Raw genomic sequence first — 18,312 nt, 5'->3', positions numbered from 1 at the left:
CAGACTCCCCGCTGAGCAGGGAGCCCGATGCGGGACTCGATCCCGGGACTACAGGATCATGACCTGAGCCGAAGGCAGTCGCTTAACCAACTGAGCCACCCAGGCGCCCAATGATACTTAAAATCTTTAAAATATGTTACTGTGGAAAACTTTAAATGTAATAGAAAATAGAAAAGCGTAATGAACTCCTATATGTCCATTACCTCTCTTCAGCAATTTATTATCTTACGGAAAATCTTACTTTATACTCCTACTAACTTTCTCTCTCCATTTTAATTTAAAATAAGTAAATGACCTTTTTTTTTAAAAGATTTTACTTATTTATTTGAGAGAGAAAGAATGAGACAGAGAGAGCATGAGAGGGGGGAGGGTCAGAGGGAGAAGCAGACTCCCTGCTGAGCGGGGAGTCCGATGCGAGACTCGGTCCTAGGACTCCATGATCATGACCTGAGCTGAAGGCAGTCCTGAGCCACACAGGCGCCCCATAAATGACCTTTTTAAATGCTCATGTTTTCACCACAGTATAAAGCATAATTGTTTGACCTTGGTGTTTTGATCCCATGTGATACTCCTGAGCTAAAACAGCCATCCACCATATAGCTCCTTCTTTCCTTTCTTGGGAGATTCCCTTTTAGAGAATCCTATTTTAGGGATTTTTTTTTCTTTTTCATAAAAGTCCTTATAATTTTCTTGCATTTGTCTAAGGAGTAATTAACTCAATGAGTAACAGTGATAGAAAGAATCCACAGAATAGTTACTCAAACTGTGTGGTAACATTTGATACTGAATAAAAATTGAAAGAAGAATAAAATATTTTTGACAAATATTAAATATTAGACCTGTTAGAAATTACCCAGAATTAGCCTTGATAGAATTAATGGCTCTGAAGGAAAGTGGAAACTAGCAGAAGCTAATTAATACAATTTGATTAATACAATTTGATATGGGTAGAATGATTAATAGATGATTAATGATTAATAAACTTGATATGGATGGAACTGATTAATAGATAAAATACGCTTTAATTTCAAGTGGGGAAGAATTGATACCAATATAAATAATTTTATTAAGTGATTAAATAAAAGGAACAGGATATATAAAAAGTAATTATGCATCTAAATGATGTTAATGGAATTCCCTCCATTGAAAATATTTTTTCAATCAAAACATGTCAACTTTGACATAATTCTGATTAGGCACCTGGTGGCTCAGTCAGTTAACTGTCTGGGTCTTAATCTCAAGCTTAGGTCTCCAACTCAAGGGTGTGAGTTCAAGCCCCATGTTGGGCTCCACACTGGGCGTGGAGCCTACTTAAAACATAGTTTTTAGCTCTGAAATAATTCTGATTAAATGTTTATATTTAAAACATCAGAGTAAAAGTGAATTATAATCGGATGTTCTTCAATTAACTCATACAAAAGTTGAGTGGTAGAAAATACTTTATCTCTGAAAATTTCTAAATTTCTATAGAAAATTAGAGCCTTACTAAAACTCAAAATAGGTATCTCTTCTTCATACTGCTAACATTCCTGGGCAGTTTTGTCTCATTGACACCCACATGCATTTTTACTATCTGTGCTAAACCAAAGATCTTCAAATTTCCTTAATATAGATATTGGAGAAATCTTGGGCTTTACTTCACGATCTCGTCACTGAGACTAGTTCTTTTCCAGCTGATATAGCTTTCATTTTAAATATCAGGATCATGGTGCTTTTTCCAAAGGTTGCTCTATTACAACAGAAGCCTCATTCTAATTATCTATGGAGGGGGATGTAATCTCACCCAAAACATTAAGAATTACAAGAAACCAGGCTTCAAAGTCTCCTTCCATTTACACATCCTTAGAATATTTTGACTTCATTTACTCACTTCCCACCTTAGTGTTATTTTTATCATATACTGTATTTCTTCATGTATTTTAAATGACATGTACTGTTGTTGTTTTGTAAAGTCAATATACACTTACATTTACCCATTTCCTTGCGTTTCCATGTTTTCATATGAGATTACTTTCTTCCTGAAGAACCATATTTCACCTTCATTTTTGAAAACAAAACAAAACAAAACAAAACTGTTTCACTGGGTCTGGAATTCTATATTGGCAGTGATCTGCCCACCCCCAACCCTGCCACTCTGGCATTTAAAAGACACCATTTGGTTGTCTTATATCTCTTACTGCTTGGTGGCTATTAGGATTTTCTCTTTGTTTTTGGTTTTCAGCAGTTTTACTTTGATAGGCATAGATTGGATTTTCATTACATTTATTTTGCTTGGTTTTCACAGAACATCTTTAGTCTGTAGATTTATGTGAATTTGTTTGAAAATTCTCAGCTGTTGTTTCTCCCTTACTCTCTCTTCTTCTTTTTTGGGGAGAGTGGGGTAAATTTACTATTGCTACCTCACAAGTTACACAGGCTTAGTGTCTTTAAATAATTCTATTTATTTCACAGTTGTAAAGTCATATGTCCAGATGCCACGATTGGGTCCTCTGTTGAGTGTCAGGCTGAAATTAGGGTGTTGGCTGGGCTGTACTCCTTTCTGTAGGCTCTGGGGAAGAATCTGCTTCCAAGTTCATTTAGGTTATTGGCCATTCAGTTGCTTGGGGGTGTAAAAAAAATGAGGTCTTTGTTTCCTTGCTAGCTGTCAACTGAGGACCAATTTTAGCTCTTAGAGGCTTCCCCCATTCTTTACTGCGTGATTCTCTTTGTCTTCAAGGCTAGCAACAGATAATCACTCTTATGTCACATGCTTTGAATCTCTAATTTCAGAAAAATCCCAGTACTTTTTAAGGCTCACCTAGTTAGATGAGGTTTATCCTCTCTCTTTTACATAACATAATTTAGTAAGGGGAGAAAATTTCATCAATTCATAGTCCTCAGAATCATGCAGGCTTATGCAATAGGGGGTGGGAATCTTGGGTGGCATCTTAGAATTCTGCCCCGCACCCACTACAAATAGGCCTTTTTGCTGTGTTTAGTCGCCATGTTTTTCAGTTCTAACATTTATGTTTTTGTAGGATCCAAACCCCTGGTGAAATTCCACATAATTTAAAATATTTTATCCATTTTCCCCTCTATTTCCTGGAAATTATTAATCATCGCTATTTTAAAGTTCTTGCTATTAGGTGAATCATGTGGATCATCCATGAGTCTTACTTGTATTTGTTCTTCTCTTAATTATAAGCCTATTATTTTATCTCCCAATACAATTTTACAATTGTCTATTTCTCCCTTTGTTTCAGCTTCATGTATTTTTAGACTGTTATGTGTATATACATTGATAATTGTTACATCTTATTACTGAGTTCTTTTCACCTTTATAAAGTGTCTTTTTCCATCACTGGTAATTGTCGTTGTCTTAATATCTACATTTTATTTTTAAATTATTTTAATTTTTTAAAAATTTTTATTTATTTATTCATGAGAGACAGAGAGACAGGGGCAGCAGGAGAAGTAGGCTCCCTATGGAGCACCCCACAGAGTCCCCAGTGTGGGACTCAATCTCAGGACCCTGGGATGATGACCTGAGCCGAAGGCAGATACCTAACTGGCTCAGCCACCCAGGTGCCCATTAAATAGTCACTTTAGCTTTCTCTTGCTGACTGTTTCCATGTGTATCTTATTTCTATCATTTTATGTTCCAACTATTTGTGTCTACATTTAAAATGTTTCTTGTAGTCAGCATGTAATATGGTCTTGGCTTTTTCTTCAGTGTTGCTAATCTCTTCTTTTTAAAGATTTACTTATTTATTTGAGAGAGAGAGTGTGTGTGCAAGTGGGGAGAGGGGCAGAGAGGGAGGGAGAGAATCTCAGACTCCCCGCTGAATAAGGAGCCTACCTTGGGTCTGATCTCACAACCCTGAGGTGATGACCTGAGCTGAAATCAAGAGTTGGACGCTTTACCAACTGAGCCACCCAGGTGCCCATCTGCTAATCTCTTTTAATTGGAGTTTTTGACTACTGAAATTTTTTGTAATTATTGATATAGTGGATTTAGATCTAACTTCTTTTTTTCTTATTTGAATTGAATATATTTTACTATTTCATTTTAATGTAACTTTTGGCATTTTGGTTATATTGCTTTCAATATTACTCCACAGTCCTTCAACCCTTCCAGGGCCTAATATCTTGATTCTACCATTTACTCACTAAACCTTCTTCATATTTTCATTTTCCCCTTTGTCAGCCCAGGTTCTATTGTCTGCAACCATTTATTATGCATTTATCTTTTGTCTAATCTCCAGGTCCACTTTTCATTGTTGTCTACATTCCTCATTGTTCAAGGAGACTGAACTATAGGATGAGAGCTTCCTTGGCTTCTGACTGGGTTAAGATAATAAAAAGGCCTACTAGAAAATCAGCTCAGGTCCTGATCTCAGGGTTGTGAGACCAGACCTATGTCAGGCTCCTCACTCAGTGGGGAGTCTGAGATTCTCTCCCTCCCTCTCTGCCCCTCCCCCTACTTGCACAACCCAAGGCTTTTCAATTTCTGAGTTTTTTTTTTTTTTTTCCTGACTGGAATATACTTTTTTCAGATAAGCACATGATTCACTTCCTTACCTTCTTCAAATCTCTGCTCAAATATCACTGTATCACCGAGGCATTCCCTAGTCATGCTAAATTCACTTCTATAGTCCCTATATTCTTTTCCTTGCTTTATTTTTTTTCTCCAAAGTATATGTCACCATGTGTTTCGTTATAAAGTGTTTTTTTTTTTTTAATTCCCTGTCTCATCCAAGTTATCTACATGATGGCAGGGAGTTCTATTGTATTGTTTACTGTGTTTTCCCAGCACCTAGAATGGTGTTTGACACAAAGGCACTAAAAAGAATATGGTGGAATGAATTAATTGCAATTTGAATATTTGGATATTTCCATTTGTTATTTAACAGATCTAGTAATCACATAACAACTACCCCAAAGAAGCCGACATGATTTTGGGTCATGATTTTATGAATCACTCAAATTCAAGTCATCTTTGTTTCCTCTTATTCTTTAACTAGGAACCTAGTTCTATATTTCTGGTGAATTTATTATTATTTTTTTTAAAGTTAGAATATTTTCAGTAGATTAATAAGTTTATAACTAGTCTCTGTATCACCAAACTTTGTTTAGTTCTTCTTAGAACATATCACCTATTCATCTTCTTTGATTTATCAACCCTACAACAACAACCCCAAATTTTCATTCAGGGCTACATTGTGACTTTAATTGACTCTAGACTCTTTTGCCTTTGTAAGCCCCTTCCCTCACTTAAAAAAAAAAATAGTGTAAAACTTCATTGGTATGAAGACAAGTATGATCCCAGCTGGATTCATTATTATTTATTCATTATTATTATATTCAGTTTTGCATTAATTTTAGGAGGCACTGAAACTAAAACATTTAAAGGAGCTCTTAAAGTATTATGGGCCTTAGGCATTGTGCCTACTTTGCCTAATAGGTAACAGCCCTCATCATTACATACAAAAGTCATATCTTTTTCTCATGGCTCCAAACCTTCTACAGTTGGGTAACTGTCCATTTTTCAAGTCCCAGCTAAAAATCCACTTTATTCATTATTTTAATTGTCCTCAATTTTTACAGCTCTCCAACAATTATTTGTGCAATTGAAAGTAAATATCTTTGGTGAAATTTTTTAAATTAATAGAATTTATCTGAAGTAACTCTAGTTACACACACACACACACACACACACACATTTTGTTACATAAAATACCTATGGCTTATCATTAATATTTCATTTCTAAATAATGAATGGCAGAGTTAATGTAAGAATATTGACTAATAAAACTAGCTAGTGTCCCTGCAGTTGTTGATTTTATTTTATTTTACAATAACAGGAGTTTTGTTTTATATTTCTAAAAGATTGTTTCTTATTTTCATTTTCCTAGGCATACTACAATTGTTCTTGTATCCAAGCAGGATTAGCAACCTCAGATGATCAAGGTGATTTTATTGATGCTAGACCTGGGGCGTGTGATACAAAGTGCTATAAATTGCCTTTGTTCATTGCTTTTATCTTCTCTACAATTTTATTTTCTGTTTTTTCTGGTATACCATGCACCCTGACCATCCTTCGGTATGTATATATTATTCAAAATCATTGTTCATTTAATACATGAGAAAGCCAATTTTAGGAAGATTTTAGAATATTGCTATAAATGATTTGTTCTTTTGTTTTGAGATAGCAATTGCAAGACAGGAAATTGCCATATTGTCAAAACATATATTGGCTTATTTCTCTGTTTTAACTAATTTTATTTGCTTAAAGTTTCTAACTATCACACTTAGTTTTAATTAAATTTAACTTATGGTAATTTCGTATATAGGAAAATTGTTACATTGTCAAAATTCATGTATATGTTTAATTTTTTATTTTATCTGATTTATTTACATAAAACTTATCGATAACACATTTAGCTTAACTTTAAAACTAAATTTTTAATTTAATTTAATACACCTGGAAAATTCATAAATAGAAAATTCTTAATTATAACACAAATGTGATTGTGTTGATTCATTAGTTACAGGTATTTATTGAATATTTGCTTCTATATTAACCAATTTGACTATGAAAAAAATCTGTGTCATTAGCAAAGAACACGATAACTTAAAAAATTTTAGAAAATGAGTACACAAGATTTTCTAAATTAATGCAACATTTGCTATTTATTTGTTCTTTCTGAATATGTGAATACATTTACTATTTCTTTTTATCATATTAGGAAAATAGTTATTATTTTCAAGTTTTTTTCAAGAGGTTAATATAATTTAAGTCATGAGGAGCAATTTGTTGTTGCCTAGGAAAGCAGACTAGAAAACCTGAATAAATGTATGCAAAAACAATTCTGAGAACTTGGGAATATGTGGTTTCTGCTTTCCATTAACGTGCAATTTGGATGGTAGACAAAAATTGGACATATCACTACAGTGAAGCAGCTTTTTAATCCATTCATCTGTGTCTGGACTAAAATTGCAAGGACCAGTAAGATACATGCCCTGCCTTCAAGTTGCTTAGAGTATAATAGCAGGAGAAGAACACATAGTACAGTGGATACTTAGAGGTACTTTGATTAAAGCTTGGAGAGTTTGACCCAGGAAAATGTGGAAGAAATGGTAATTTTTATCTAGGATTATTTGGAAATGCTTATAGAAGGTAGGGTACTTGAACTGAATTATGAAGATAAGTGCTTTGTCATAATGCAAACAGATCAGCGTAAAGTTCTTAACAGGAAAATGGAGCAGTGAGAGTAGAGGCAAAAATGTATGAAATATCTTGGCAAGGAGTTTGTTATGACTGGAGTAGCATGATGGTAAATGGGACAGGGAGATTTGTATTCCATAAGGATCTGATCGTGGAAGGCTTTCTTTGCCATATTAACATAAATGATGTTATCCTGTATGCACCTGGAGGCCATTGAAAACAATAAACCTCAGAATTAAAAGTGACCAACTATGAATTTTAGAGAGAATACTTAGGAGATAGTATAAAAGATGAAGCTGAGGGGAAAACTAGAGAAAAAGGAAGGTACTTAGGATACCATTTTTGAATTTAATAGTGGTATTTAGAGATAGAGGTGATGAAATATATTTGAAAAACATTTAGTTTGGATATAAGGGCAAGATTATTACTTTGATGTGACTCATAAAAAATATAAAAAGAATTAGGATTATGTGCAGATTTCCAGTCCAGGGAGCTAAGTGAATGACAATCCATTAACTGAGATAGAAAATTCAAGAAGAGAATGCTTAGATCAAAGATAATCAGTACAATGTTAAACATGCCTTATGTAAAGTTCATGTGAAACATCCAAGCAAATATTTCCAGGAGTGAGATGAGATAGATGATAGTAATATTCCAGAAGTTTAGTTCTGAGTCTTTTCACTTCTCCTTTTAACTATACAAAAACAATAAGGAAAATAAATAAAATAAATAAGGAAAATAAAACACACATGCATGTGTGCATATGCATGCACACACATATACTATCGTTTTAATCTAATTATGAAATAGATAAAAAGTCACAAAGTAGAAATTGCATGTAAATATTGCCAGAATTGAAGCAGAACTGGAAGCCAGCATGTAGATGCACAAAGATGTTACAAAGACTGACATGAAATGTGGAGAGGCTCTCAGGATTGACAGATCTCCTATATCTCCAGCATATTATTTCTGCTTAGAAGAAGAAGGCCCCACCTTATAATGGAAGTTTTGGGAGCACAACCTAGGTAGATAGGTCAAGGTAGAATCTCTCTGGAAAGAATGAAAGAAAAGGCTTGGAAAATGCCCAGGAGGTCCAGACATAGCAGATCTCAAAAAGTGCCAGCAAAATATACCTTCTATAATTGAATACATAACATTAGAAAAAAGAAATGTGAAGAGATCTCAGAAGCCCATGGCTTGCAGTGGAAGTTCTTTTGAGGCAGACCAGAATTGGAGAGGCAGAGGAGGTAGAACCACACATAGGAATCATAGTTAAGTCCTTCTCTATATCAGCAGAGGAGATAAATTCAGTTTTGAAGCTTGGAAGCCCTGCCTTAAGTTCCATTTTCATAACCTCCCTCTAATTTAAGAAAATTCATCTTATTGAATTTTCTCATGAATAAGCGGAAAAGGAAAAGTTTCTGCCTACATACAAAATAACTATAGTGAAAGAAATGAAAGTTATTCAACATTACTACACACAATGAAAACTCAATAGAATATTGTTACTGTGAATCAGATAAAAATATAAATGCAGCTATATGTAAGTTTAAGCTAAAAAGAATTAAACAATTATGGCCACAAAATAAGAAAATAGCTAGATGAAGGAGGCTATGGAATGCAAACTAACAAAACTCAGGAAAGAAATTAAAAGGAAACAATGGAAAACTAAATTATAAAGCACACAGGGAAGAAAAGGTAACATAGAAACCAACTGTGGTTGAAAGAGAAGGAGGAAGAAATGGAGAAGATAGAATAAAAATAAGAAAAAAATATTAGAGAAGAGGGACAAAAATAGAAGATAGGAAAAGAAGATCCAACATATACACAATTGAAGTTCCCAGAGAAGAAAACCAAAACAGTCCAACAATAAATATCTAAATCTCTAGTTGAACTTTCCTGAAATAATGATATTTAATAAACACTGAAATAGTATGCAATAATAGTGAATAATGAATATATACGGAAATATAAAAGATTTGCATTTACATACTAAAATGGCACATCATGTATCTAGGGAAACTGACCCAAAACAGTCAATGCTGAGATATATAATAGTAAAATTGTTATATTTAAGGATGAGGAAATAGTCCTTTTGCCATCTAGAAAAAGAGGAAAGCAAAAAAGTTTGGCACTGGATTTCTCAACAGCAACACTCACCTCTAGAAAACTAGAGAGACACTCTTAAAAGATTGCTGAGGAAAGAAAATATGCGTTAATTATTGTATCATCAACAAACTGCCCTACAATTATAAACAGTTTTGATGTGGCAGAGCACAGGAAATGTTGTTATGAGATACTTCTTAAGAATTGACAGCAAGATGAGTTATAAATAGCCAAGATATAATTGGGAAAACTTTGATAAAATGTCCATTGGTGAGCATTAGCTATGTTAAACTAAACAGATTTAACTACTTATATTTAACTACTATATTTTCTAAATATAATTAATTTATGCTAGAACTAAGACAAATACTAAGCTGAGCATAAGGGTGACAAAATAGAATGCAATGTAATATGATTTGAAAAGTAGAAATTATAAAACAAAAATGAGGGAAGAAAACAGATCAAAAGAAGGACAAGCTTATTGGATGCCTAATAGGTAATAAATGGGGAGTCAAGGGAAATCATCTTTATAGACAGTTTACTGAAGCATAATATATATACAGAAGAGTGCACATATCACTAGTATAGTCTGATGCATTTTTACAAAGTGAAGACACTAATGTAACCACAATCCAGTTGAAGAAATCAATAATTATAAGTATTCCAAAAATCCTTCCAATAACTCCTTTCTTGTCACCAAGTCCTTCATTCCTTAAAGTTACCACTATCCTCACTTGTATGCTGGATAGGTTAATTTGTTCTGTTTGTACTTTATGTGTATAGGAGATTATGTTACATAGTCATTTGTGTTTGTATTGTGTTACTCAACAGTGTGCTTCTAAGAGTCAATATTGTTGCATATAAAAGAAATTCATTTTCATTGCCCTATAGTAATGCTGTCTGATCACATTTTCTAAAATAATGAGATGTTTTATATATCTGCTTTCCAAAATAGTAGTCTCTATCCACATGTGCACGTTGATATTTGAAATGCAGTTAAGTGTGAATGAGGCAGTGGACTTTAATTTTTATTTAGTTTTAATAGATTTAAATTTAAGTAGGCACAAATGGTTAATGGTTACCATATTGTATAGCATAGTTTATAGTAGTCCATTGTACGAATATACTAAAATTTGTCCATTTGTTCTATAGTTAATGTTTTCAGTTAAGGGCTGTTAGGATTGCTGTTTCCATAAGCATTTTTGTACTTGTCTTTTGGGAAAGATTTGAATACATTTCTATTGAATATATATATAAACAACAGAATTGCTGGGTCATAGGGTTTACATACATTAAGCTTTTTAATTTTAAAAGTTTTTGCACAAATTCATTCTTCTAGCAGTCTGTTATTGTTTTTTTAACTTGAGCAATTTTGTTGGGTGTGTGTTAATATTTCACTGTGATTTTAATTTCCTTTTTCAGAGGACTGATATGATTGAATACATTTTCCTATACTTATTAGCCATATGAACATGCAATTTTATCAAGTATCTGTTTGGTTCTTTTGTCTATTTTTATATTGGTTTGTCTATTTATTACTGATTTGTAGGATTCCTTTGTATACTGTTTATATACCCCAAGTCAGGAATTACTTGTCGTATATATTCATAACAAATATATTTTCCAACTCAATGGCTGCCTTCTCAGATAATGTCATCTTTTGAGGAAAATAATTTTTTGATTTTAATGTACTATTTAAGAAATATTTCCATAAGCAGAATCATGAGGACATTTACTACTTTATTTTAATAAAAATTATAAAATCAATAATTCAGCTGGAAATGTTTTTGATATATTGTAGGAATCCAGTTTCATTCCTTTTTTATATGAATACTAAGATACTCAACTGCCATTTACTTAAAGGCTATGCTTACCCTGTAGCAGTGTACCAGAGACTCTATATATGTGGACCTATTTCTATATCTGTTCTGTTCCATTGGTTTATTTATGCATCCTTGCACCAGTATTACACTGTCTTAATTGTTGTACAGTTATTGTGAATATTTATATCAGTCTTTGTCGAAGAAAAAGTCCATCTTCGAAGTCCATCTTTGAGACTTTCTTGGACATTCTTGTATTTTGAGGTGATTGAAATCCAGCGAGTCAATGTCTATAATAAGGTGATGAGATTTTTTTGGGGGGGGGCTTTTTTTTATGTTATGTTAATCACCATACATTTCATCATTAGTTTTTGATGTAGTGTTCCATGATTCATTATTTGCGTATAACACCCACTGCTCCATTCATACGTGCCCTCTTTAATACCCATCGCTAGGCTAACTCATCCCCCCACCCCCCTCCCCTCTAGAACCCTCAGCTTGTTTCTCAGAGTCCATAGTCTCTCATGGTTCATCTCCCCATTCGATTACCCCCCTTCATTTTTCCCTTCCTACTAACTTCTTTTTTTTTTTTTTTAACATATAATGTATTATTTGTTTCAGAAATACAGGTCTGGAATTAATCAGTCTTACACAATTCACAGCACTCACCATAACACATACCTTCCCCATTGTCTGTCACCCAGCACCCCATCCCCCCCCACCACTCCAGCAACCCTCAGTTTGTTTCCTGATATTAAGAATTCCTCATATCAGTGAGGTCATATGATACATATATTTCTCTGATTGACTTATTTCACTTAGCATAAAACCCTCTAGTTCTCTCCACGTTGTTGTAAATGGCAAGATTTTGGTTTTTTTGATGGCTGCATAATATTCCATTGTGTATATATATATATATATACCACCTCTTCTTCATCCATTCATCTGTTGATGGACATCTTGGCTCTTTCCATGTTTGGCTATTGTGGACATTGCTGCTATAAACATTGGGGTGCACGTACCCCTTCGGATCACTACATTTGTATCTTTGGGGTAAATAACCAGTAGTGCAATTGCTGGGTCCTAGGGTAGCTCTATTTTCAACTTTTTGAGGAACCTCCCTACTGTTTTCCAGAGTGGCTGCACCAGCTTGCATTCTTACCAACAGGGTAGGAGAGTTCCCCTTTTTCCACAATGCTGCCAACATCTGTCGTTTCCTGACTTATTTATTTTAGCCATTCTGACTGGTGTGAGGTGGTGTCTCATTGAAGTTTTGATTTGAATTTCCCTGATGCTGAGTGACGTTGAGCACTTTTTCATGTGTCTGTTGGCCATTTGGATGTCTTCTTTGGAAAAATGTCTGTTCATGACTTTTGCCCATTTCTTGATTGGATTATTTGTTCTTTGGGTGTTGAGTTTGAGAAGTTCCTTATAGATTTTGGATACTAGCCCTTTATGTGATATGTCATTTGCAAATATTTTCTCCCATTCTGTCGGTTGTCTTTTGGTTTTGTTGACTGTTTCCTTTGCTGTGCAAAAGCTTTTTATCTTGATGAAGTCCCAATAGTTCATTTTTGCCCCTGCTTCCCTTGCCTTTAGTGATGTTTCTAGGAAGAAGATGCTGCAGCTGACGTTGAAGAGGTTGCTGCCTGTGTTCTCCTTTAGGATTTTGATGGACTCCTGTCTCCATTTCGGTCTTTCAACCATTTGGAGTCTTTTTTTTGTGTGTGGTGTAAGGAAATAGTCCAGTTTCATTCTTCTGCATGTGGCTGTCCAATTTTCCCAAAACCATTTGTTGAAGAGACTGTCTTTCTTTCATCGGACATTCTTTCCTGCTTTGTCGAAGATTACTTGACCATAGAGTTGAGGGTCCCTTTCTGGGCTCTCTATTCTATTCCATTGATCTATGTGTCTGTTTTTGTGCCAGTACCATACTGTCTTGATGATGACAGCTTTGTAATAGAGCTTGAAGTCTGGCATTGTGATGCTGCCAGCTTTGCTTTTTTCTTCAATGTTCCTCTGGCTATTTGGGGTCTTTTCTGGTTCCATACAAATTTTAGGATTATTTGTTCCATTTCTTTGAAAAAAGTGGATGGTATTTCAGTAGGGATTGCATTAAATGTGTAGATTGCTCTAGGTAGCATTGACATCATGACCATATTTGTTGTTTTTCCAATGCATGAGCATGGAACGTTTTTCCATTTTTTGTGTCTTCCTCAATTTCCTTCATGAGTATTTTATAGTTTTCTGAGTATAGATTCTTTGCCTCTTTGGGTAGATTTATTCCTAGGTATCTTATGGTTTTGGGTGCAATTGTAAATGGTATCGACTCCTTCATTTCTCTTTCTTCTGTCTTGTTTTTGGTGTATAGAAATGCCACTGATTTCTGTGCATTGATTTTATATCCTGCCACTTTACTGTATTCCTGTATGAGTTCTAGCAGTTTTGGGGTGGAGTCTTTTGGGTTTTCCACATGCAGTATCATATCATCTGCAAAGAGTGAGAGTTTGACTTCTTCTTTGCCAATTTGGATGTCTTTTATTTCTTTTTGTTGTCTGATTGCTGTGGCTAGGACTTCTAGTACTATGTTGAATAGCACTGGTGATAGTAGATATCGTTCGTGTGTTCCTGACCTTAGGGGGAAAGCTCTCAGTTTTTCCCTATTGAGAATGATATTCGCTGCGAGTTTGTCATAGATGGCTCTTATGATATTGAGGTACGTACCCTCTATCCCTACACGCTGAAGAGTTTTAATCAAGAGAGGATGCTGTACTTTGTCAAATGCTTTTTCCGCATCTATTGAGAGTTTCATATGGTTCTTGTTCTTTCTTTTATTAATGTATTGTATCACATTGATTGATTTGCAGATGTTGAACCAACCTTGCAGCCCAGGAATAAATCCCACTTGGTCGTGGTGAATAATCCTTGGATCCTGTTGGATCCTATTGGCTAGTACTTTGGTGAGAATTTTTGCACCCATGTTCATCAGGGGTATTGGTCTATAATCCTCCTTTTTGTTGGGGTCTTTGTCTGATTTTGGGATCAAGGTAATGCTGGCCTCATTAAATGAGTTTGGAAGTTTTCCTTCCATTTCTATTTGTTGAAATGGTTTCAGAAGAATAGATATTAATTCTTCTTTAAATGTTTGGTAGAATTCCTCTGGGAAGCCATCTGGCCCTGAGCTCTTGTTTGTTGGGAGATTTTTGATTATTGCTTCAATTTCCTTAGTGGTTATGGGTCTGTTCACATTTTCTATTTCTTCCTGGTTCAGTTTTGGTAGTTTATACATCTCTAGGAATGCATATATTTCTTCCAGATTATCTAATTTGCTGGCATAGAGTTGCTCATAATATGTTCTTATAATTGTTTGTATTTCTTTGATGTTGGTTGTGATCTCTCCTCTTTCATTCATGATTTTATTTTTTTGAGTTATTTCTCTTTTCTCTTTGATAAGTCTGGCCAGGGGTTTATCAACCTTGTTAACTCTTTCAAAGAACCAGCTCCTAGTTTCATTGATCTGTTCTACTGTTCTTTTGGTTTCTATTTCATTGATTTCTGCTCTGATCTTTATTATTTCTCTTCTCCTGCTGGGTTTAGGCTTTCTTTGCTGTTCTTTCTCCAGCTCCTTTAGGTGTAGGGTGAGGTTGTGTATATGAGACCTTCCTTGTTTCTTGAGAAAGGCTTGTATTGCTATATGCTTTCCTCTCAGGACTGCCTTTTGCTGCATCCCAAAGATTTTGAATGTTTTCATTTTCATTTGTTTCCATGAAATTTTTTAATTCTTCTTTAATTTCCTGGTTGACTCATTCATTCTTTAGTAGGATGCTCTGTAGCCTCCATGTAATTGAGTTCTTTCCAACTTTCCTCTTGTGATTGAGTTCTAGTTTCAAAGCATTGTGGTCCGAAAATATGCAGGGAATGATCCCAATCTTTTGGTTCCGGGTGAGACCTGATTTGTGACCTAGGATGTGATCAATTCTGGAGAATGTTCCATAGGCACTAGAGGAGAATGTGTATTCTGTTGGTTTGGGATGGAATGTTCTGAATATATCTGTGAAGTCCATTTGATCCAGTGTGGCATTTAAAGTCTTTATTTCCTTGTTGATCTTTTGCTTAGATGATCTGTCCATTTCAGTGAAGGGGTGTTAAAGTCCTCTACTATTATTGTATTGTTGTCAATGTATTTCTTTGATTTTGTTATTAATTGGCTTATATAATTGGCTGTTCCCATGTTAGGGGCATAGATATTTACAATTGTTAGATCTTCTTGTTGGATAGACCCTTTAAGTATGATATAGTGTCCTTCCTCATCTCTTATCATAGTCTTTTGTTAGTCTAATTTGTCTGATATAAAGACTGTCACCCCAGCTTTCTTTTGATGTCCATTTGATTTCCACCCCCTCACTTTCAATCTGGAGGTGTCTTTGTGTCTAAAATGAGTCTCTTGCAGACAGCATATCAATGGGTCTTGTTTTTTTATCCAATCTGATATCTTGTTTCATTTGATTGGGGCATTTACCCCATTTATATTCAGGGTAACTATTGAAAGATATGAATTTAGTGCCATTGTATTGCCTGTAAGGTGATTGTTACTGTATATTGTCTCTGTTCCTTTCTGGTCTATGCTGCTTTTAGGGTCTCTCTTTGCTTAGAGGACCCCTTTCAATATTTCTTGTAGGGCTGGTTTCGTGTTTGCAAATTCTTTTAGTTTTTGTTTGTCCTGGAAGCTTTTTATCTATCCTTCTATTTTCAATGACAGCCTGGCTGCATATGGTATTCTTGGCTGCATATTTTTCTCATTTAGTGCTCTGAAGATATCATGCCAGTCCTTTCTGGCCTGCCAGGTCTCTGTGGATAGGTCTGTTGTCAATCTAATGTTTCTACCATTGTAGTTTACAGACCTCTTGTCCCAAGCTGCTTTCAGGATTTTCTCTTTGTTTCTCAGACTTGTAAGTTTTACTATTTTATGTTGGTGTGTTGACCTTTTTTTATTGATTTTGAGGGGGTTCTCTGTGCCTCTGGATTTTGATCGCTGTTTCCTTCCCCAAATTAGGGAAGTTCTCTGTTATAATTTGCTCCAATATACCTTCTGCCCCCTCTCTCTTTGTCTTCTTCTGGGATCCAATTATTCTAATATTGTTTCGTCTTATGGTATCCCTCATCTCTCGAATTCTGCCCTCGTGATCCAGTAGTTATTTCTCTCTCTTTTTCTCAGCTTCTTTATTCTCCATCATTTGGTTTTCTATATCACTAATTCTCTCTTCTTCTTCATTTATCCTACCAGTTAGAGCCTCCATATTTGATTGCACCTCATTAATAGCCTTTTTGATTTCGACTTGGTTAGATTTTAGTTCTTTTATTTCTCCAGAAAGGGTTTTTCTAGTATCTTCCATGCTTTTTTCAAGCCCAGCTAGTATCTTTATAATCGTCATTCTGAACTCTAGTTCCAACATCTTACTAATGTCCGTATTGATTAGGTCCCTGGCAGTCGGTACTGCCTCTTGTTCTTTTTTTTTTTGAGGAGAATTTTTCCGTCTTGTCATTTTGTCCAGAGGAGAATAGATGAATGAGAGAACAAAATGCTAACAGCGTAACAACAACCCCAGAAAAATATACAGCAAACAAATCAGAAGAAGCCTGAAACTGGGGGAAAAGAAAGGGAAAGAAAGAAAAAAGAAAAAAAAAAGAATACAATCAAATATGATCAGGCTGGTGAATAGGTCAGTATCACACATTAGATTTTGCACATATTTTGGTCTGTTACAAGAAACTTCTTCCCAAAATTTTAAAGAAAGAAAAACTTATATATGTACAAAAATAAGGGTAAATATAATGAAGGCATGGAATATGACTGTAAAGATGAAAATTATAAAAGATTTTATAAAAGGAATTGATAAGAAGTTGTTTGAAAAAAGAAAGAAGAGAAATTAAAAAAAAATAAAAGCAAGAGAATGTGATCAGGCAGGAGACTAGGACAAAGCCATACACTAGAGACTTAGGGTATATTTTGGTCTGTTAGAAGAAACTGTATCCCAAAACTTTAAAGACAGAACAATTTACACACACACACACACACACACACACACATATATATATATATACACACATACACACACACACACACCAAAAATAAGGTTAACTACTATGAAGTGATAGAATATGACTCTAAAAATGAAAAATAAATATGTTTTTTAAAAAAGGGATTGATAAGATGTTGGTTGAAAAAGGGAAAAAGAGAAATTCCAAAATAAAAATAGAATAAGAAAATTAAAAAAATTAACTTTGAAAGACTAAAGAATCAGGTGGGAAAAAGCCATGAATTCTATGTGCTGTATTCCCCTAGCCCTGGAGTTCTGCCGTTCTCATGGATCGGTAAACTTGGTCTTGCTTGGCTATTCTTGCTGATCTTCTGGGGAGGGGCCTGTTGCAGTGATTCGCAAATGTCTTTCCCGGAGGTGGAATTGCCCCGCCCTTGCTGGGGGCCAGGCTAAGTAATCTGCTCGGGTTTGCTCTCTGGAGCTTTTGTTCCCTGCACGCTTTCTGTACAATTTGGAGGACGACAGTGAAAATGGTGGCCTCCCAATCTCTGCTTGGAGGAGCCGAGAACTCGGGGCCCCACTCCTCAGTGAGCCCCCAGAGAAAAGCAGTCAGTCACTCCCATCTCCCCGGTCTCCGGCCACACTCCGTGCTCAACCAGCCTGTTACTGAACATTTCTATCTCTGGCACACGACTCCGTGTAAAGTCTCCAAACCCAGCAGATCCCTGTGGTGCACTCCTGTAGAGCTCCTCCCGGGGGAGGAAGGGGAGTCTTCCCAGATCTGCCGCTTGTTGGGTCCCTGCTGGAGGAGCAGTGGCCCGACTGTGCTGCAGATCACAGTTTATGGCAACCCTGAGGTGAGAGCCCGCGCCTCGGCTCTGTCTCTGCAGCCGGCTTCCCCGTTTCAATACCTGGGAGCTCTGCCGCACTCAGGCACCGCCAGTCTTCCTCTGACCCTGAGGATCCTGGGACCACACTGTCCCAGCAAGGGTTCCACCCCTCTCTTAGCCACTGGCACGATGTCCCTCAGCAGAGCAGACTTCTATAAGTTCTGATTTTGTGCTCCGCGGCTCTAACACTTGCTGGTAGCGGCTGACGGAGGCCCCCTCCCCCGCCGTCTGTCCTCCTGAATATCGCCTCA

General features: G+C 35.6%; 1 protein-coding gene across 5 annotated transcripts in view; it reads left to right on the top strand.

Moving 5' to 3' along the window:
- The window catches only part of SLCO6A1 (solute carrier organic anion transporter family member 6A1), a 117,424-nt gene that overhangs the window by 83,109 nt on the left and 16,003 nt on the right, over positions 1–18,312 (top strand). For 4 of the 5 annotated variants that reach the window (XR_012376963.1, XM_073888721.1, XM_025866846.2 and 1 more), the window contains one exon: positions 5,895–6,082. Coding sequence is in view for 4 of the 5 variants with exons in the window: in XM_073888721.1 (XP_073744822.1) it covers positions 5,895–6,082 (188 nt within the window). In the remaining variant the exon portion in view is untranslated. The remainder of the gene's footprint in view (positions 1–5,894; positions 6,083–18,312) is intronic. The other variant, XM_073888724.1, reaches the window with a different exon arrangement.

This window comes from Callorhinus ursinus, unplaced genomic scaffold (assembly GCF_003265705.2).
Source record: "Callorhinus ursinus isolate GAN/ISIS: 27379988/994484 unplaced genomic scaffold, GSC_fseal_2.0 scaffold3, whole genome shotgun sequence".
Taxonomy (NCBI): Eukaryota; Metazoa; Chordata; class Mammalia; order Carnivora; family Otariidae; genus Callorhinus; species Callorhinus ursinus.
This window is presented reverse-complemented; position numbering and strand designations above follow the sequence as displayed.